Raw genomic sequence first — 16681 nt, 5'->3', positions numbered from 1 at the left:
TACTATTAAAACATAAAACCAGGTGCATTTGAACACTGCCTATGATTCACCATATTTCTTGAACACGGGGCATTAAGACTTCCAAACCGAACTGAAGTCACATTTTAAACATGATTATTGGTGTACGCGGTCCGCCCTTCCCTGCCACAAACAGAATCCACTACTGCCAATCAGTATACCATTTACCAGGAGTTGACGCACTACTTCAGCTTTATTCTTCAAATGGCAGATAAGTAACATCTGATTCATTTTTCGTTCTGAAAAAAATCATTTTTTAGAAAGATAATGTACATAACATAAAGGAATTCCTGGATAGTAAAGCACTATTGTTGAGTTTAAAAGGGGTCACAAAGTTTAAACATTTTCAAATTCAGGAAGTGGATGAACTCAGAAGCTCACGTTCTTATGAGGTAAAACCATGTACATTTATTTCATTTGCATCAAAAATTAGTAAGCATAAAATTAAATATGATGACTGTAATAAATCCAGTCACATAAGTGCAAGTTTACAGCTGTAATGTATTTCCATGGCAGATATATTATTTAAAAAATGTACCAGTAAATCATATAAGAAGGAGCTTGTCCATTTAACTTTTATTGTAGTATACAGGAGTTTTCTTATGAATCAAATATGATAATGAAGATATGGCCAAAGCATAAAATCTATCAAATTCAGTGAAAATTTGCCATCTTTAAATAGTAGCTGTAAGAATGACCAATATATATTCTTTGTTACAATTGTCCTCACTCTACAGGTAAAAAAAAAACATTCGGTAAACACTCTTTCCTAAGGTAGTTTCCCTTATATATCAGTGATTTAGCCAGTTCTTGTTTACATACATTTTAAACATACCAATCAGTGGTTCTCACAATTCAAAAATAAAAGCACAAAAAAGTTTACACTCTTGTACAGGTAAATAAAAGATCTTGAATTAAACTGTATATCCTTAAGGGCATAGAATAGTTTCAATTTCATTACCTATTACATAATTAGCTTCTTACATACAAATATTGACATATTTGGCTTGTGCTTCAAAGCCTGTGTGTCGGTAAAGTCCATGTCAATGCTACTCATAATTTGAAGTCAGTGGAGATATCTTTACTGCTGCCTGGTTTGACCTGCTCGTGCAAAACACTTTCCTCAGAGCTTTCTGTGGCAATGCACTTTTCTGTGGCATCCTCGGTGTCTGGGTCCAAACCTTCAGGGCACTGAAGTCTCAACAGTTCCTCCCGCAGCTGAGCTGTGTGACGCTGTGCACAAAAAACAGACACGGTAAACACAGATCAAAATAAGTTTCAAAGCGGAGTGATGCAACTCTTATTACATTTCGGCTCTATTCATATGGTTTGCATACCTGGGCCATATCTCAACAATTGCCCTAGGCGTGTGCACCAATTTTCTGTATTTCTGTACCCCTAGAAGGCACCAGTGCAATCTCAACAGGACGTCTCTTCAGTTGCATGGGGATGACACCATGCAAATGAGGAAATATTTGGTCCTGAGGCATATCACTTTTGGGAGGAGATATGGCGGAAAGTTAGTGTGCTCTCATGGGTACTCTCTGAAAGGGGACTTGTGGACTCCCCAGAAATCACACTGCCACTGGGTGTTGTCACTCACTGCATCCGCCCACAAGGGGGAAACTCAAACCCCTTTCAAATGCAGGCTGTTTCCGCCTGTACAGTAAAAGGCGTACCTCCTGCTTCTGTCAGTACGTCTTTCCCGAATTAGCGGTTATCTGTGCAGGTCCACGCCTACGCAGTCAGCATCGCTTTTGCTGTGATACAGTGCACTGTCCAAGTCTGTATCCAGCACATCGACCTAGTGTGTGCCGTGGTGCATTGTGCGGTATCCTAATATAACTTTTGGACTAATTACTGTTACGCAATAGGAGTACCACCTTCATCAAGGTGCTGCAAAGCCATCCTGGGTGCCCTGTGCATCCCCATTTTTTGATGACTGGTAATGGTGGTAACTGACTCCGACTAACCCTGGGCTCTGTCTAACCAGGCGTAGGGCCAGTGCTATGTTGAAAACACAGTGAAAACACACACATACATTAGAGAACACTATGTGTTAGGGTACACCTATGATTGGCATACCCTACACGTTTTTAGTACATAATAGGGCAGGGGGATTAAAGTACAAGTTACTCACCTTTGGTAACGATGTATCTGGTAGAGATGATTCTAGCCGCAGATTCCTTCACGTAGAATTATCCCCAGGCGTGAGACTGGATCCGGAAACTTTTTGCCACAGCATCCCTGCGCGCCGGGGTGACATCATGCGACTCCGCCCAGGCGTCATCAGTGCACGTGCCGTCAGCGAGGTCACATAAGCCCCACCCCGGTGTGCCTACGTCAGTTTTCTTCGGAGAACTTTTCCGAACCACAACGCGGAACCACTAAACAAAAAACTGTGGCAGCATGGAAATAGTGTGTGAAAGAGTATACAAAAAAGAACCCCATAAAGAATAGTGCAACACCGCAGTGTCCAAGGGCAGAGAAATAGAGGAAGAACAGAGCAGAGCCCTGAGCAGCCACCCCGCCAATACCTAGATAGCAACCCACACCTCACCCCCGGAGACAGGGAACCTGCTTTAAGGCATGACACACGTAGCAGGCCTACATGCACACCCCGAAACAAGGAAGGGGAGACAGCCCCAACAGGCAGCAACAACCAACCTCCAGCCATCCCGGCCTAGAGGGCATCCACCCCCCAAGAACAAGGATAAGGCACGACCAGAGGGCCCCAACTCAAAGGAGGCAGAGGGGCCAGGCCCCTAGCAGGAAGAGGAAGGGAGAGAAGGGAGATATTCGAGGCAAACCACCCCGACCTGGAGCAGCCAGAACAGCGGGGCATAGGAGCACCAGAACCCTACCTTCCCAGAACCAAGAGGAGGGAAGAACAGCAACCAGATGGAGCCACCGTCAAGAGTAAAAGAAGGTACTCCCAAAAGACATGGCCCCGCAGGGAGGCGAGTACCAAGGACCAACCTAGGGGTCCTCGCAGAACGGGCAGGAAGGGCGGGCCGTGAAGCAATCTGCGGCTAGAATCGTCTCTACCAAATACATCTGAGTAACTCGTACATCTGATAGAGACTACTAGCAGCAGATTCTTTCGCGTAGAATAAATACCCAAGCAATACCCACGGGGAAGGAGGGTCTGCGAAAGGACCCCATCAGACTGGACAGAACAGAAGGCCCACAGAGGACCAGACCTGTGGACCAGTGAGGTAACCTCGTCCCTACCAGGCAAGAGGACCCCCAAAAGTCAAACGCCAGTAGACCCAGAAGGAATGTAGGAGGAAGAAGGAAGAGTGGAGGCCCACACACTTGCAACAGAGGAACCTAAGGCAAGGACGGAGAGGCCGAAGCACCACACTCCACCACCAGGGCAACAGAGCTTGCACCCAATGCCAGGATAGGCAGAGGAACAAGAACAAGAAGCCCAGAGGGACCAAGAAAACCAAGGAAAGAGGCGAGCCCACCCAGAGGGAAGGCAACAGACCAGTTAGAACGTTAGCTATAACCATAAACCGCCAGAAGCATGAAGACACGAAAGCTTACCAGCTCCCAGCACAAGAGCAGGAAGGAGAGGAAATGGCCGGACCTACTACTACAAGGGCCGCACACACAACCTCAAGAAGCAATAGCAACATACAGAAACGCCAAGGAGAACAGGCACCTGAAGGCAACCAGCCCTCCCCAGCAGAGCATAGCTATATAATAGCTACCACTACCCCACATAGGGTACGGTAAGTCCCAAAACACGGGAACCCTCTTTGGAAGAACTTCCGCAGCAGAGGAGAAAGCAAAGTGTCACTTGAAATAATAGCCCCGCAGAAGGTTTGACATCAGCCCAAAGAAAAACAGAAGGCCTAATCTCAGGGCCAAATCTGTACACTATTCCAGCAAAAAACACACAGACAACAAGGGCCGTCCAGCAGCCAACAATGCCAAAGTCCCAGCAAGGAGGACTCAATGGCAAGCAAACACCAACTACAGCCAGGGCATCCAAAAAGTCCAAACCCAATTCAACTCAGCAGTCACTGAGGAGGGGAAGGAGGAGGATGAGAAATAGGCAGAGGAGGAGGAGTAGTAGTAGGCGGAAGAGGACGGAGCCCCGCCAACAATCTCTGGATGGCAGAATCAGCCGGGCATGGAACAACAGGCTGCCATCAAATGGGAGATCAATGAGCCACTCCCGAATATTCTCAGGGAACACGCCGTCCCAAAGCCAAGCATGGCGACGGAGGGTGACTGAGGAAGCCATGGCCCGGCCCAACACCTCTGAAATATCCAGAGCAGAGCAGAGAATAAACGCCACCAGCTCCCAAAGTCAAAAGTTTATTATGTTTTGGCTCTCGCTGAGGGCCACATAAAAATTGAACATAACATGGACAAATAAACAGGACGTGGTTCCGATCTTGAACAGCGACATCACAGAAGTTACATATAGGGGAACTCCCGTACCATTTTGCTAAGAGTGAATTAAGAGGGAGCAAGTCATGTCGTAGGAGATACCATAACCTACGGACTCCGTGAGGAATATTCCAGGTCAAATATTGTTGGGCCAGCTTGGGGGTATATGTCTCTAGGAGAGGTTCCCTGTCATATAGTCTAGGTTGGGCAAGGGTATCCAACTTGTAACATAACTCCCACGAAGCTTTTTTTAATGAGACTTTAAGTTCGGAGGGAGTAAGTAAGAATAGGGTAGCCTCATCCAACTCTAACAGGGCCACAGCTTTCCTAAAAATTTTTAGTAAAGAGGAAAAATCATTAAGATTACCCAGTAACTCCTTTTTAACTAGCTCTCTTAGGGTACCAGGTTTTCCTCTAGCCAAGCATGCTACCCATCTTACCAGGGCCACCAATCCCTGTGTCCAGCAACTTAGAAGTCCAAATTCTAGTCTGCATGAGGAGGTAGAACATGCGTTACTAAGCGATGTAATTTTCCGAAGTACCCGTCCTTCCATTTTTTGAAGGAATCCCCAATGTTTCAGCCCCACTAATTCTATTCCATATAAAAGAGTAGCTGGCACTTTTGCTTTAAAAACTTCCAGAAAGAGTGAGAAGTGTCTTTTCCCAGTGGCATTATATAACGAACATAACCCCATACCATGGGTCAGTGCTTTGCGAGAGTTATGTTCGATATGGGGAATCTCACTAAGATTCGCTGATATTATTTTACCTAAAAAAGGATAAGATTTAACCACGTCGAGTTTTTGCCCCCCAATAAACCACTTATAATTGCTCGACCTGCATTTTCTCTTGACAAAAATACACATGATTTTACTTTTTGATGTGTTAATTTTCATATGGTGTGCTACAGCAAATTCATTCAGTGCAAGCAGACGATTAGATAAACCCTTCGGGGTCAAATCCAAGACAAGAATATCGTCTGCATACATTAGAATAGATATAGCAGACCCTCCAATTTTCGGTGCCACTCCCTCACAAGATGAAATACAAATTGGAAGGTCAGCCACATATAAAGAAAACAATATAGGTGCCAATATACACCCTTGTTTAAGGCCATTCTGGGAGGGAATAGATGAAGTAAGACCCTCTTCACCACCTTGTAGCACCTTACACCATGTGTTCGTATGCAGAGAACGTACCAATGCAAGTAGGTATCCTGGCATACCCAATGCCGCCAATTTTCTCCACAGCGATGGGCGGTCCACTTTGTCGAACGCCGTGGAGAAATCAATAAATGCGGCATATACGCCACCATTACGGATGCATACATACTTGTCACTGATCACCTGCAATAATGTCAGATTGTCGAGCGTTCCGTGCTCTTCGCGGAAACCAGTTTGTTCCATTGGTAAAATCTTATTAGTCTCTGCCCATTCCATAATTAACATTAGTACACATTTGGCGAAAATTTTTCCTATGGCATCTAACAAAGCTATTAAACGATAATTAGATGGCAGCTCCCGATCCCCCTTTTTAAATATAGGAATTAATATACTACCCCTCCATGAGTCAGGGACAGTTCTTGTTAGAAAGCAAGCCTGAAATATAGGGAGAAGAATCCTACTCCACGTAGAGATATCCTGCTTAATGATTGTCATAGGGAGTTCGTCTGGACCCATGGCTCCACCAGCTCCCAGCCATCCAAAGCATGATGTCGTAAGTCCACCTGAGCAGTCTCCTGGAAAGCTGCGGATCCCAGAGACTCTGCTGAGTCCCACAAACAAGAGGAGGCCCTCACCAATACACGCAAGGTGTTAAGGGCCCTCAGGGTGGCGCTGGTTGAGGCGAACATGTTGCGCCCCCAAGAGTCCAGCCAGCGGGGCACCCCGGATGGCGGAGTCAACAGTGGCTGCAGTGAGGGAAAAGCGGTCCTCACGTGCAGACTGGCAGCAGAGGGGTGGAGGGAGAGGCACGCCGGGTCAAGTGGCGCCGGAAGGTGACGGTGAAGAAGGTGTTGAGGCACCGGGTCTCCCGAAGCTGGACGTCTCCAAGCTCCCTCCAAGGAAGAAAGGAGAGAACCTTCAAAGGGGAGTAAGATCTCCCTCCCACCAGAGCCCTGGTGGAGAACCTCCAAGAGATGGTCCGCCGGGAAATTAGCAATCTGGTCACCCATGCACAGAATGGCCACAGCTGTGGACACCGTGTGAGCGAAGGCCACACCCACCTCCGTAGGGCCCTGCGGAGAAGAAATCAGCTCCTCCGTGGGTGACGGCTGTACACTAAGACGGCCGTCCCTGAAGCCAAGCGGGGCAGGCAAGGGCCAGACCTGAATGCCAGAAGGTACTGAAGAATGAATGGGGCACCTGCCGCTCTTCCGACGAGCACCTCGGCCTCAGAAAAGGTGGGGAGTCACCCTTCGACGCCGGTGAAAAAGACATATATTTAAGGACAACAAGGGAACCCAATAAAGTCAGCAAGGGACCTTGGGAGTAAATTCTTTAAGGAAACAGTGATCCCTTACAAAGGCAGAAATAGAACTAATAAATATAGACTAAATCGTTTCTATATTGATTTGACATGCCCAACCGGACACAGGTCGAATATTTACTCATTTAGCGATGCAAGACAATATTTACAAACAATATACAAGGTGGGGCACAAGCCTGTGCCCTACTTAACACATGTAAAACATATATAAAAGGGGACAGAACATGACACAAAGGGCTTTTAGGCAAGAGCTTAGGAATCTGTTATACTGGTAATTGCAGTGTCAAAAGTACAACAGAACATTACTTGCACCTTTACAATTAAGACACATATAGTTTTTTTTTACAAATGTATAAGGTTCACAAAAATGTCGACGGCGTTTCGATCAGTTTAAAGCGATTTGCGGATCATCATCAGGACATGTGATTAATGCCTAACAATTTAAAGCCTCATTTGCCGTGAAGGGGCCGAGGGATTGCATGGCTCCGGGAGCATCTGCGATATTCAGGAGAGCCAGTGCGGTGTATCGGGATGCCCAATATTAGGGTCCCAAGGAGAGCATCAAAGGGCATATAGCGGCATTATCGATCACTCGTCAACGTGCATGGCATAATAACCAGAATGATGCAGGGACAGGGCTGCTAAATTGTGGGTTCAGTGAAAAAGACACCACGCGGCGGCCAGTCTCCGGGGAAAAGGACACCAATATGCAGACAGCTTCCGGATAAGAGGAAGCGTCCGAAGACGAATCCACTGCATGACCTCTGTGTGGAGCTGTGGAGTCCGCACCCTGAAGTAGGGTGCCAGAACCATGCGGCGCCGAAGGAGAGAACGGAGAGGGCTCCTCCAATTCACCCCGCACCGGGGACCGGAGTGGGGCCAGAGCCGAAGTGGCCAAAGGGCGGCGCCGGAACAGCGCCGACTCTACCTCCGCCTAGTCAGCAACCTGTGTGGAGGGACAAGAGTGACCGGGGAAGTTACCCGAAGTTTTCCGCCAGCCTCGGCCCAGAATGTTGCGGAGGAGGTCCGGCGACCCATGTGGTGGTGCCAAAGACTACTCAACCTCACGCCTCGCCCTCCGACAAGGCAGCCGCCTGCGAGGAGCAACGAGAAAGGCCCGGAGGGGGACGAGAAGTCCCCACCCCACCTTGGCACAGAGCGAGATGAGGTCACCGAAACTTGTGGCGCTTCCCGAAGCAGACACCTGCGCCTGGACAGCGTCAGCTCAACCTTGGACGAGGCCTTCGCCTGCACAGAGGGCTGAGCGGGGCTCGGGGTTGCGACCGAGCCCCGGCGACCTCCCGTGACACCACAGGGACTCCAGCAGGGTTTGTGGCGAGGCAGAGGCGCCATGGCGTGAAGGAGGGTCCCCAGATGGGCCGCACCCCAACATCACCACATCCTCCAAGCCTGGATCCGAACCAGTCGGCGGCGCCGCGGAGGGCCCCGCGCGAGGCAAGGGATCTGTTGACGCCCCAGGAAGGGAAGGAGGAGGAGACGCCAGCGAGGCCTGCAAAGCAGACGCGTATGTCGCCATCTGGACTCTCGACGCCCCCTCACCGGGAAATAGGTGGATAGGAGGACGACACGCCGGGCCGCATCACCCGCGGAGAGTCCACGCCCCCAGAAGGCCGAACACCAGCCTCCCGGGACAAACTGCGACACTTACCCACAGGGGAGCGACGCTCTCGCGACATCTGAGAAGGGTGGGGACGATGATCACGGCTGTATCTGAAGCCGTCTGCCGAAGCTGATCGAGGGAAGAAAGTTGACCTGGAGAGACGTGCCGATAAAAGTTTCTTGCGGCACTCCCGCCGCGACTTAGGCTTCAACTGCGAACACGCCTCACACTCGGTGGTGCTGTGATTCTCCCCCAAACACCACATACAAATTAGATGAGGGTCCGTCGCCGACATAAGACGCCCACACGACGTGCAAGATTTGAAACCAAAAGGCATTCGCACACTGTTCCACCAGTACAGAAGACAATTGGTGAGAAAAAAGGGCCCAAAGCAGGCCCGCAGCAAGACCGGATCCGCGTTGCACACGGAAAAGGAAAAAAAGTCCACAGGCGCACTGGGGTGGAGCTTATGTGACCTCGCTGACGTCACGTGCGCGGACGATGCATGGGTGGAGTCGCGTGATGTCGCCTCGCCCCCGGCGCGCAGGGATGCTGTGGCAAAAAGTTTTTGGATCAAGTCTCACTCCTGGGGATAATTCTACGTGAAGGAATCTGCAGCTAGTAGTCTCTATCAGATAAAGGGATTTAAACTTGTAAGGTAGGGCTGCTACAGAACAAGTCAAATGTTAACATATCCATTCAAGTACGGAGAAAGAGGGTAAATCTGGTTAAAAAAGGTACTGGGCTTCTGCTCGAGTGCTACCACAAGCTGTGTTATGCCCTTGAAACATGCAGCTTAGAGTTCATGGATCTGCACCAAGGTGCTGTCCCCTTATTGCTACCATCAGAGAAGCTGATCTACAACCCTGACAAATAAGGCTGGCTGCAGATACTGTGAAGTACACTGCTGTGACACTAATTGTGTCCTACAGCAACCAAAATATTCTGTTACTTCACGAGAAGATTATTTTCAATTAGGCTTCCTTGCATTTTATTAAATGCAATGAACACATAACTTTCTAGGGGAATCGTCACAGGTCGTATGACGCTTGGTGTAATTACAGCTAACTGAAAAAACAAACAGCAAACCTACAAAATCTCACTAACTTCCAGGCCAAATTCTAACATTCACTATACCAGCAAAATCATGTAAAAAAAAAAAAAAGTTTACCAGCATATTGTAAGGCTACGGGCCATATGTATCAAGTAAAATTGCATTCGAATGCGAATGCAATTTTGCCAAATGGAATGTATTAAGGCAATATATTAATGCAAAGTAGGGAATCACAAAATTTGTGATTCCTTATTTTGCGATTGCATTTAAGGAATCGAAAATTTTGCGATTCCTTAAATGCAATGTAAGAAGCACCAAAAAAGTGCAATTTGGCCTCAAGGAATCGCAAATTACCACCAACTTCAAGTTGGTGGTAATTTGCGATTTCTTTGAAAAATGCACTTTTTTGCATTTTTCAAAGTGCAATGTATGTGCGCCACATGTGCACCCAGGCTTATTTCAGGTGTGCATAAGGGTGTTCTTTTGACACCTCTGCACCCTTGAAATTATTCTCAATTTGCGATTCTCAATTTGCGAATCGCAAATTGAGAATAACTTCCCATTCATTCCTATGGGCCTCCTGGCCCATAGAAATGAATGGGAAAGTATTTCTTAATTGCGATTCGCAAATTGAGAATCGCATTTAAGGAATAGTAAGAAATCGCAAAAAAATCGCAATTTTTTACATACATCCCTATTTGCAATTCTCAAATAGCGATTTCTAAAAAATCGCTATTTGAGAATCGCAAATTAGGATGTTGATACATATGGCCCTACATGAGGTAAAGCAATTGTTTACACAACCCTTCAATCAGGTTTCTGGTCTAAGCAAGCAAAGCAACTGCACTCCCATACGTTATCCTACTGGGTGAAGGAAATCAAGATGCTCTAATACTCCTGACCAGAGAAACTTGCTTGCTTTCGCCCAGTAGTAGAACATTTGGGAGTGAAAGTGTAACGCTGGCAAAAATATCTAGCCAAGGTACTCCTCATTGTTGGAATATGCCTTATGCGACTTTGGGATGTAACTGCCATTCACAATCCTCCAGGTGCCGCCAGCTGGGTTCATCTCCCCAGGCGTTCAAAGACCCTGTCAGGCGGTTCACAACCAGTGAAATGCTGCCCCTTTAGCCTCTTGCCAGAGTACCTAGGACCCTAATTTATTTTATTTTGTATTTTATTTTTGTGTTTTATAGAGTGCAAACTTGACCCGTTAAGGTATCAGAGTGCTTTACAGTCAGAGTTGTACAAGAGGCATGGAATCACGAGAGTATACCATAAATTGGGAGGGTGGGGGTGCTGAGTACAAGAGGGATGGAAGGATACAAAGTACAGTTAACATTACAGTTGCTGAACATAGGCCCCTAGGAGGTCTCTGGCGGACCGAGAGTTTCTGATTCCTCCGGAGACCGCAAGTTTCTGTGCAAGATATGCAGGGGAGTTTGAGTATATGGCCTTGTGTGTGATGCATGCTAGATTAAGCTGTATTCTGGCCTCGAGAGGAAGCTAGTTCAGCGCTTTCAGGTGTGGAGACATGTGATCAAATTTCCTTGTGCCGGTAAGTAGTCTGGCAGCCGCATTGAGGCAGGATTTTAAGGGTGCTAGGGAGATCTTGTGTAAACCAGAGAGAGTGGAACAGCCATATTCCAGACTAGAAATGACTAGTGCTTGGACTGCCAGTTTTAGGTCGGGAGCGTCAAGGAAGGGTTTCAGTTTCCATAGGTAGCTCAGGTGGAATCTGGCAGATTTGGCCATCGAGTTGATGTGGTCTCGCATGTTCAAGTTACAGTTCAAGGTTATTCCCAGTGATTTGGCCAAGTCCACAATGGTCGGTGGACAATTTAAGGCTGTGATGGCCTTAATCCACATCTGACTCTCAGGGTGGGTTTTTGGAGGGGAAATTAGAAGAAATTGTTTTCTTTGCGTTGAGTTTGAGTTGATTGGTGGAGAGCCATTGGATGGTCAGTTTCAGGGCCTCATTCAGGGAGAAAATCTTCTAGAGAGATGAGATTTTGATGTAGATCTGAGTGTCGTCAGCATACATACGGTAGGAGATATTTGCGGTTGGATCCAGCGACAGCTTTTTCAGAATGGGGAGGGCTTGGCCCATTTTCAGAGACTCAGGAATTGATCCTTGCCGGAGAGAGGCGTAAATTATTGCAGTCCAGCTAGGAATAATGGATTGGGCGGCGGCAGTTAGAGGGGAGCAGGTCGTTGAAATGGTTGTTCGGGTTTAAGGTAGATAGGATTTTGGAGACAGAGTCTTCGTCGTAGTGTGTGAAGTCGGTCCAGCGTGCTTGATTCTTAGGTGAAGCCTGTTGGGGCGGCGCGGGTTAAGGAGGCAGGTCGGAGGGGGGGTGTGGGGGTTAGAGAGTAGGAGGCGGAACTAAGTTCGGTACCTAAAGCTTTGATTTTGTACGCAAAAATCGAGGAGAACTCCTCGGATTAAATTGGAGACTTGGGGTTTTCTTTCGATGTTATGGCCAGTTTGCTGGATTGGTGTTTGACCAGTTCGAAGAGTTTGCGGGGTTTGTTCTGGGCGTTCACCAGTTCCGATCTGAAGAATTCTTTTTTTGAGTGGAGGATGTTCCTGTTGTATGTATTTCTGGCCTGGCGGAGAAGTTTTAGGTGAGCGGCAGAGGGGTGCGGTCTCCAGATTCTTTCGGATTGTCGGAGGGATCTCCTCTCATTGTTGAGGGCTCCAGTGAACCAGGGGTTTCTATCTTTGATTTGAGTTCTCTTTAGTTTTAGTGGGGCTAGGTCATTCAGAATGTTCGTCATAGTTGCAGAATAGTGATCGTTGAGGTCACTGACCATTGTGATACGCCGGGGAGGGGGTGTCAGATTTGCACCGAGCCTAGAGTTCCTTGTTGTCCAGGTTCTTGGTGTCTCTGACCCAGCGTTTAGGAAGCACCGGCTGTGGTGCCCTTGTCTTGTGGGTGCCAGGTAGTAGGACGGCAATGGCGTGATGGTCAGGCGAGAAAAATGTCTTTAGCGTTGGAGGAACTCTTTGCTGTGAGAATTTCCATGAGGTGGTCAGTGAAGGAGTCATTCATGCCTGGGGGGTGGTAAAAGATGTGCAGGTTGCACAGTTGGGTGGAGTTACTGCAAATTGAGAGAGTGAGGTATTCTCAGGAGTCGCTGGTATCCGCCAGAAGTTCAGTGACAAGAAGGTTAGAGCGATAGATGCAGGCAATGCCACCTCCTTTCTTGCTATGTTGTCTGTCCAGCCTAGCAATGTTATAGTTAGGAGGGACTAAGCGGTCCAGGCATGGGGATGGGGAATTGTTTAGCCATGATTCTGTTAGAATTGCTAAGTCGAAATTATTGTTCTGGATGAGAGCAGCAACATCGGCTGCATGCTTTACTGCCGATCGCCATTAAGAGACCAGTCAGGGAGGGATCGGAGGGGGTATCTGGAGTCGGGCGGACAGGTGTACAGGCGCTAGATTGCTTCTGATCACACTTCTGTTACAGAGGGTAACTGATCTGCAGGGGTTGATGGCGACCATGCAGATGGGATGTTCTGCACTCACGTCTGATAGACAAGGGGTAAGTGGGGCTGCATTGTGGTCCTGTAGAATGGCGAGGATTTCCTTTTCAGTAAGGTCTAGCGGATTTGTTGTGGCGGGGGAGGGGTTTAGGAGAGGGCGAGAGCTAGGGTTTCCTCCTCCGATAGGTGGCAAGGGTGCTTACGGGAGCGAAGGTGCTTCGAGGATGGAGGTAGTGGGTGTTTGGGGAGCTCTGTGATAGGAGGGGAAGTGGAGCTCAGCAGGGGCTTGAGGCTATCGAAGGAGAGTTTGGCGTGGTGAAGGAGGTTCGTTTGATCCAGGATGGAGAAATGGATGCTCTGAATTATTTTGGTGGCTCTGGAGTGCAGAGTATCGATATCCATATAAGGGGGGCGCGGTAGAGGTGCTAGGAGGCTTAGGATGGACTGTGTTAGAAGCAATAGGAGGGGTGGTTTGTGGGCTAGCAGGGCTAGCTTGACCTGCATCATAGGTCATTGGAGGCGAACCGGTCTCAGAGTCCGAGTGGGGAGCTAGACGGGAGGAGACCAAGGGTCTCGGGTCGATTGCGTTAGCAAATCCGGTAGATGAGCTGAGGGGGTCGGGATGAGCTGTGTTGGAAACCTCAGAGACCGTATGGGGCGATAGTGGGGAGGAGACCAAGGGTCTCGGGCGGTAGTGTTAGCAGGTCCGGTAAGCGAACTGGAAGGGTTAGGAGGAACTGTGTTGGAAACCCTTAGAGAGGTGGTTTGTGGGAGGTTAGTCATGCCAGGTACCTTTGCCACCTTGCTCATTGCAGTACCACATGGAGTTGGAGTCAAAGGAAACTGCCTTCCATTGATCGATCAAGGGAGGCTTTCAGCACTAGGTAAATGGCCCACAACTACAAAACGGTTCATGTGGAGTTGGGTCTCTGTTGGAGATCGTACACCTATGATCTCCAACTCTCCCAGATGACCTTCCCAGCCCAGCAGCAACACATCTGTCACCACAACCAGCTCCGAGTGGGGAAAGGAGAGAGGTCTGTTGTCGATTCAACTGCGATTGAGTCGCCACCATTCCAGATCTTTTTCGCAGCCTCCTCTGACTCCTGGATGGAAGGTGAGAGGTTCCCCTGGTGCTGGGTCCTCTGCCAATGAGACTTTAGGTTCTGTTGCAGAACCGTACATGCCCCCCCCCCCCGGCATAGTGAACGAGAAGGATGCAGGAGATCAGGAGGCCAAGAAGCCACATAGCCACTCTTGCTGAAACCCAGGGCCGAGGCTGAAACATCGGGATCAAGCCCAAATGTCTGTATTCACTGCGACAGAGGGGAGGAGAAAAACAGTACCAAATGTAGAATGGCTCCAATGAAGGGAAGACTGTGGGGAGCGCTGTGATGGCGCTCCACTCCCAGCTGCACTGCTATATAGGATTCAAAATCCATTACGTCCATTTACCATTTCAAGGTAACATTATGCAAAAAACGATGATCACTTTCTTAATCAAAGTTTTATCTCCATTTTTTCTTTTTTAAACCAGTTTGTCTAATCCAAGTCCACATGTATCACAAAATGCATTTTTAAAAGCTTCTCATTCTCTCGTATGCCCATCCGAGCCTCTTCCGGAAAACGATAAAAAACGCAACTAGTAGTTCCGAGCAGCAGTTCTTTATTTTGACCCAATGCATTTCGGGCGGATTATTGGCCCTTCGTCAGGGGTAACTGTGAATCAATAGTTACGAGAAATCCATTAGCATTCCATAATCTTCTAAATTTAACATGTATAATCAATTACTAGACAATTTCAACTGAATTCAAATGAATACAAAAGTGACTTCTCATGTGCATTAACAGTTCTAACATAAATTAAACCCTCCACATTCATTTTGCTCTTTTAAAACTGAGACATCACACCTCACAAAACGTGATCCCCACGTACCCATTAGAATACCAGCTTCTCACTCCCCCAACTAATTCTCCCTTTCGTATAGTGCAGCGTCGAGCATTTTATCCAAATTCACCTCGGATCCGGGTGAGTCCTCCAATCAAAACTCTATCCCTCTTCTGTCTCGTCTTTCTCACAAATACATATTTAACATAACATGTTTTTCAATCACTTCCTCCCCGCCTTCCAACATTCATGTTGTTTGTTCAATCTGCCAGAGACCTCATAGCCGTATATCTTCCAACCCCTTCACCCCACATACCTGCTCATTCTGCCGTAACTCTCACTGCGCTGCGCGCACTAGAAACCGTTGTTTATCTCCAGTCCCCCACTTGCGGGTTTAAACACTAGTACTCCACCCCCTTTCCACGTGCATTAATTAGTCACCTGACGCACTATGCTTCCCTTAAACTACAACTCCCATAGTCTTTTGATGTTACATGGTGCAGCCAGGGCGAGGCACGAAAACCCAGTTTTGCACGCAACCTTCGAAAACAAAGGACAGAACAGACTATTGGACTAATATGGTGTGCTGACCACCCTCTTTTGATGTTTATAAATTTATCGCCCCCCGTTGGTTCATGCACCCAAGTTGAACAGCAATTTAAATGATGTTTCATAGAATGTCTAAGTACCCACATATTGAAAATAACGAGTCCCGAGCAACTGGAGTGGACACGCTGTGAATCGCAGTAACGAAAATATTAATTATAAACAGTGCATAAAATTCATTTAATAATGCATCCAAAGAAATTGATGATGTTTGCTAGCTGGCACATTTGTGTATATTTATTCTTGAGTCACCAAAGTACTATGGGAGTTGTAGTTTAAGGGAAGCATAGAGCGTCAGGTGACTAATTAATGCACGTGGAAAGGGGGTGGAGTACTAGTGTTTAAACCCGCAAGTGGGGGACTGGAGATAACCAACGGTTTCTAGTGCGCGCAGCGCAGTGAGAGTTACGGCAGAATGAGCAGGTATGTGGGGTGAAGGGGTTGGAAGATATACGGCTATGAGGTCTCGGGCAGATTGAACAAACAACATGAATGTTGGAAGGCGGGGAGGAAGTGATTGAAAAACATGTTATGCTCGACGCTGCACTATACGAAAGGGAGAATTAGTTGGGAGAGTGAGAAGCTGGTATTCTAATGGGTACGTGGGGATCACGTTTTGTGAGGTGTGATGTCTCAGTTTTAAAAGAGCAAAATGAATGTGGAGGGTTTAATTTATGTTAGAACTGTTAATGCACATGAGAAGTCACTTTTGTATTCATTTGAATTCAGTTGAAATTGTCTAGTAATTGATTATACATGTTAAATTTAGAAGCTTATGGAATGCTAATGGATTTCTCGTAACTATTGATTCACAGTTACCCCTGACGAAGGGCCAATAATCCGCCCGAAATGCATTGGGTCAAAATAAAGAACTGCTGCTCGGAACTACTAGTTGCGTTTTTTATCGTTTTCCGGAAGAGGCTCGGATGGGCACACGAGACAATGAGAAGCTTTTAAAAATGCATTTTGTGATAGATGTGGACTTGGATTAGACAAACTGGTTTAAAAAAGAAAAAATGGAGATAAAACTTTGATAAAGAAAGTGATAATCGTTTTTTGCATAATGTTACCTTGAAATGGTAAATGGACGTAATGGATTTTGAATCC

General features: G+C 47.4%; 1 protein-coding gene across 4 annotated transcripts in view; it reads right to left on the bottom strand.

The window, feature by feature from the left end:
• Nucleotides 1-406: 406 nt before the first annotated feature.
• Nucleotides 407-16681, bottom strand: part of BIRC6 (baculoviral IAP repeat containing 6) — a 2208279-nt gene continuing 2192004 nt past the window's right edge. For all 4 annotated transcript variants that reach the window (XM_078648748.1, XM_078648749.1, XM_078648751.1 and 1 more), the window contains one exon: nt 407-1251. In XM_078648748.1, the coding sequence (XP_078504874.1) occupies nt 1072-1251 (180 nt within the window). In that variant the 3' untranslated portion in view covers nt 407-1071. The remainder of the gene's footprint in view (nt 1252-16681) is intronic.

The sequence above is a fragment of the Lissotriton helveticus genome, chromosome 6 (assembly GCF_964261635.1).
Source record: "Lissotriton helveticus chromosome 6, aLisHel1.1, whole genome shotgun sequence".
NCBI lineage: Eukaryota > Metazoa > Chordata > Amphibia > Caudata > Salamandridae > Lissotriton > Lissotriton helveticus.
This window is presented reverse-complemented; position numbering and strand designations above follow the sequence as displayed.